Genomic DNA, 5,266 nt, shown 5'->3' with positions numbered 1-5,266 from the left:
AGTAATAAATATGTACAAACATATATACATATATACAGGTGCTGTGGGGAAGGGAACGAGGTAAGACGGGGGGGTGGAGAGGGGGACGGGGGGAGAGGAAGGAGGGGGCTCAGTCTGGGAAGGCCTCCTGGAGGAGGTGAGCTCTCAGTAGGGCCTTGAAGGGAGGAAGAGAGCTAGCTTGGCAGATGTTGGACGGAGGGCATTCCAGGCCAGGGGGATGACCTGGGCCGGGGGTCGACGGCGGGACAGGCGAGAATGAGGCACGGTTAGGAGATTAGCGGCAGAGGAGCGGAGGGTTTGGGCTGGGCTGTAGAAGGACAGAAGGGAGGTGAGGTAGGAGGAGGCGAGGTGATGCCTTGAAGCCGAGGGTGAGGAGTTTCGGCCTAATGCGCAGATTGATTGGTAGCCACTGGAGATTTTTGAGGAGGGGCGTAACATGCCCAGAGCGTTTCTGGACAAAGACAATCCGGGAAGCGGCTTGAAGTATGGGGGCAGCGGCCTGAAGTATGATGATAATAGTGATAAATGAGGGGAGCAAGAGTAGCTCCACCGCAAGCTTCCCTGAGCTGGGCTCCTATCCACGACCAGGTAGGAAAACGTCGTCTGGAGTCACGTAGGGGAAGGAAGATGAATGGAAGATGCATGACAACAAGCAAGGGAGAAGGATAAATGAATGGCAGAGCCCATGCTCCCGCTAGACCATGGCTCTGCTTAGCTAGGGTGAAAGGAAGAAAGGCCTAGTCTCCATTGCATTTTCAATTCTACCGCAATTAACTCCCCTGAGAGAATCCAGATATTGGCCTTGATCTGAGTTGTGTGAACTCTGGTGCTCCGTTGTCTGGGTTTCGGGCCGAGGACAGCAGGGGAATTACGTCTAGGGTTCTCTCTAGGGGAACCAATTGGCCCCTCTCGTATGAAGACTTGCCATTCCCGAGGCGAACCCATCTCCAGGGGGCGAAGGATGGTTCGAGGCCATGGAGGGGGAGCGTGGGAATGGAAGGATTAACCTTTCCCGGGAAGGAGAATGTATCAGGCCAACTCAAGCAGAGGCAAGTGTGTTGGGGGAGGTCAACCTCCATCTCGGCTGAGGAGGTGGCGCTCGCACTCCCGGCCGATGGTCAGTGGCCCTGTAGGGGAGACGACGGATCATAGAGGACTGGAGGAATAGACAGGAGGGAAGATGTGGATGAGGTATTTCTCCCACAGGTTGAAGTAAATGACTCCAGCCTTATAATCTAGGAAACCTCCAGCCCGACAGATTGGTAGGGCCATAGTGAGCTAGGTGAAGGGGAAGGTGATCCAGAAACTGACCCCATTTATAGCCTGGAAGGCCATCAGTGAAAGCGCGCCCCCTGGGGCAACTGGCGCGTTGTTCCTCATGCTCCTCGACTCTTAACAAACCATCACCTCCGAGTCTGGCTTCTCTACAATCTGTATTTCCCAGTCGTGCCGCCCCGAGATGAGCACCAGGGAGCATAATACGCGGCCACAGTTTTCAAATCGGTCCTAGTAGTCGGGCACATCCTGCGAGGCTTCCACGAACGTCACACTCCTCCGATCCTGTGACAAGATGAGATGGGGACTGGCTGTATTTGAGGTCAGGGTCATGTACTCTGCGAAGAGAGAGAAAAGGTCACAGTTTATTACACCACATGCTATCCCTGTCTTTTAGATGTGTTTATAGAGTTTGACGGTAGAGAGGGGGACATTGAAATGCGGCACGCACTCAGAGTCAATGCCTGCAAAGAGGAAGTTTGGGAATTCGGCCATATTTGTAGCCAGTGCGGCGGTGAGAGCAGCGCTTCAGCCTCCATCTGGGTGTGTTCTCAGCCCACTGGAATCGGGAAGAGAAGCCCTCCTCCCATAGTACCCTCTGCCAGGGTTTTGGGAGAGGGAAAACTCATGTGGGAAGCCAATCGAGATTTCGAAGGGATTTCAGGTCCAACGCCTTCCCAATGTTAGGGACCTGAACTCCCGGCTCATCAGAGTGGAGTCCCACAGGTGAACACATGGTTGCCTCTATGAGCGATGATACCTCGTTCCATCCTTCAGGAAAATGGTGGCTGTGATAGACGACAATCTGACAGTCCCAATCAGGGTCTTACGATGTAGGTACTGCGTGAGACTGGCCTTTGGGATGGAATTTCTCAGAGGATTAACTCAGAAAGAGCCCATGGGCTTCCACTCACCTGGCATATTTGCTATTTCTCTCCTCCCAGGGACCCAGCATGCGGTCAACTCCAAGGACGTGGTGGTCTTTGGCCATTGCTGCAGCACTGACAAAATCTTGGAGAGAACGAAGAGTCTGTCATAAGGAATTCTCTTTCAATCTCGCACCTCAGTCTGACACTCGAAACAATTCCTTTTTGTTCTTCCAAAAAAATCCCAAGAACCCCTCCTGTGACACATGGACTCCTTGGCCCTTCATTTCTAGGACCGTCCACTAGGAGCACAGAACACGCACGTACCTGCGCAATGTTCCTCTCACGTCCTAAGGAGAAAGAAGACACTAGATTGGTGTTTGGGCTACCGACCTGTTCCCCGCCCACACGTTCCTGTAACATGGCTCTCCGTGGGGGCACTGCATCAATCCCTTCTGCACCCGTTTCATTCCCAAAACTAAGAGCTGGGGTCCTGAAATTCGGTACATACATTCCCTTCTGGTCAATCAGTGCTGTTGCCCTCTGGGCTTGAAGCTTTGTCCTTAGCCCTGGATGGAGAAATGCAACTGGGAAGGGATGCTGTGGCTCCGGGTATCGTTCTGCAGAACACTGGGAAGAGACTTTCTTTGCTCCGCTCCTTCCTGCTTCAAGCCTGTTTCCTGGACTCTCACCTGCAGCAGCTAGATGCCTCCCCGCTCTGGCACTTCTCCCCAGGTTCCGTGGTAAGTGCCAGAAGAGTGCAGCTCTGGTGGAACAGATGCTCCTCGCTCTGTCTCAGTTTCTGCAGATTCCCCCTTGCATCCTTCTCCAGGCTCCGAAACCACAGCCTGAGCTCCTCATCCAGCAATCGGTGCATAACCTCGAACTTGAATATGAGATTCCGCCTCCATTTCTGTGCCTCCTCTTGCAGGGAAAGAGGTCGAAGTAGAAAGAAGAGTCAATAATAATAATAATGGAATTTATTAAGCGATTACTATGTGCAAAGCACTGTTCAATAGGCCGTCGGACACATTGAACCTCCCGCTAATGGTCAAGAAGGGACCCCCTCAGGACAGGACCCAAACCTCACCTTCACCATCGCTGAATTCTTTTTTTCCGCAGCTAGCACAGTCCGCATCTCCTCAGTTTCTGTCCACAGGGGTTGACGAAGCTCCTGGAACCTCTCCTGAAATGCACAACGACTGATGATGAACTTGAACTAGGTCTCTGGTATGCTCATAATACTTTTGTGCTCTTTTGGGCCGCTGTCACCTACTTTCCGGACCTCGGGAGTAGGATGGGGAGATACCGGCATTGCACAGGTGAAAGACGTTCTAATTCGACGTTCAACACTTTCCTTGGGATGACCACGGAGCAGGCAACTTTCCCTGTAATTCTCCCCAGCCTCTTCTATCGGACTCATGCTGTATTCCCCTTGCTCCTTGGAACAGTAGCAGGACATGCAGATTGTTGTGTCGTCCTACGGACAGAAAAGCTTCAGATATTGCTGGTGTCTCTCACACAGCTCCTCCTCCTAGGCGGCGCCCCGCATTAGGTGAGGTCCGAGCTGCTTTCCGAACGAGCACTGCCAGCCTCCCCAGAGATTGAACGATCTCCAGGTTTTTCGTCTGGCAGGCCCCATGGTACTATGATCAGGGGAAGGACTCCTGAACATCATCCGAGCACCTGAGAAGATATAGTAGGTAGAATCTGTGTCCACAGCTGATGGTCACGGAGTCGATGAAGTACTCCATTCAGATAGAGCAGGTCAGCTCTTCCTGGAGGCATTTGGCCAGATCCAAGGCAGCCATGTTCCTCCGGAGAGAGGCCGAGGTCGAGTGACTGGAGCCACACTGACGATCGCCCGTTTACCTGCCTCCTGTCAGAAGATAGGCAGACTTTTGGTCCTGTGGCAGATCTCCGGAACCAATCAGAGGGAGTGGATCTCCAGGAAAGTAAGGGAAGTTCGTGCCACTGATTTCTCTGGTGTCAGACCTCTGCTATGGGGCTTCAGCCCTGGGGGCGCACTCCCTGCAGCTCCAATACCAAAGGGCGAACTGCACTTCGTTTTTAACATTGTCGGCATCTTGAATCGCCGCTCTCTCACCCCCCTATCCCAATTGTGGAAGGTATGAGCTCTCTCTTAGGTTGTTAAAAGAACTTTCCAGGTATTGACCTTGATCTGAGTTGTGTGGACTCTGATGCTCCGTTGTCTGGAGTTTGGGCCGAGGGAACATGAATGTGTATATTGGGTCTACCCATCAACGGTGACTTAAACCTACATCCTGTGGCAGCAGGCGGCAAGGACACCCAGGTCAAAGTGGGGTCAAAAAGCTGTTCCTCAGTGTCGATCTAAATAGATATATCTGGCAAGACCCAGTTAATTTCCATCTGAAGTATTCGCTTGGTCCTATCTTGTCCTCCTCCTAAACTCGAGACATAAGTGATTAATTATAAGTGGTAATAACTTCTTCAACCCATCAGGGTCAGCAGCTGCAGTCAAGATAGTCAACACCATTTGCTAGCCAAAGGATAGTGGCACCTGTGTTATGCCCACTTCGACCTAACGGCATCTTGGCCAAAGGAATTGAAGTCCAGGCCTCGGGCATGCCACATTCCACTGTTCCGTTCATGGCCACCCTGTGGATCCCAGCCACCTGAGTTGATTTGACCAGTGGGCTGCAATGTCTGAGTGAGACCTTTCCCGGTAGATGGATGAGACCAGATTTATGCAAGCTTGCTGTGGACGGGGTCGCACTGTCACCTCAACTAAAACTGACTGACAAGCGCTGCTCTTAGCAAAAAAAATGTACACCCACGCATTTGCACCCATGCCCTATCGTGTGTCTAACACTAAAGCAACAAGTTAGAGTGCCACAGTCACATGCAGCAGCAATAGAATGACAGAGGGATGCAGGGCTTCACTTTCATCTTGTCCTTTGCTACCACTTGTCCTTGGCTCTCCTTTACTAGCCGATAACTATACACATATTGCTTCTATTATTTACTAGGTGTCATGTTGGTCTCTGTTTACAATTACCAAGAAAGATCATCTCAATAATTACCCAAAACAAGTCCTCTAGCAACGGAAAAATGTTCTTATGGTCTTATAGTCTCATCTTTAC

The 5,266-nt window shown here is 51.6% G+C and overlaps 1 protein-coding gene across 1 annotated transcript; it reads right to left on the bottom strand.

Moving 5' to 3' along the window:
- Positions 1-1,228: 1,228 nt before the first annotated feature.
- On the bottom strand, positions 1,229-2,564 carry LOC119923920 (E3 ubiquitin-protein ligase TRIM11-like). The gene is given in 4 exon segments (XM_038743090.1): positions 1,229-1,489; positions 1,492-1,632; positions 2,206-2,286; positions 2,469-2,564. Coding segments are annotated over 4 exon segments (579 nt in total).
- Positions 2,565-5,266: the final 2,702 nt, after the last annotated feature.

The sequence above is a fragment of the Tachyglossus aculeatus genome, unplaced genomic scaffold, assembly GCF_015852505.1.
Source record: "Tachyglossus aculeatus isolate mTacAcu1 unplaced genomic scaffold, mTacAcu1.pri scaffold_67_arrow_ctg2, whole genome shotgun sequence".
Lineage (NCBI taxonomy): Eukaryota > Metazoa > Chordata > Mammalia > Monotremata > Tachyglossidae > Tachyglossus > Tachyglossus aculeatus.
The sequence above is the reverse complement of the archived record's forward strand: the minus strand, read 5'-3'. Positions and strand labels throughout refer to the sequence as shown.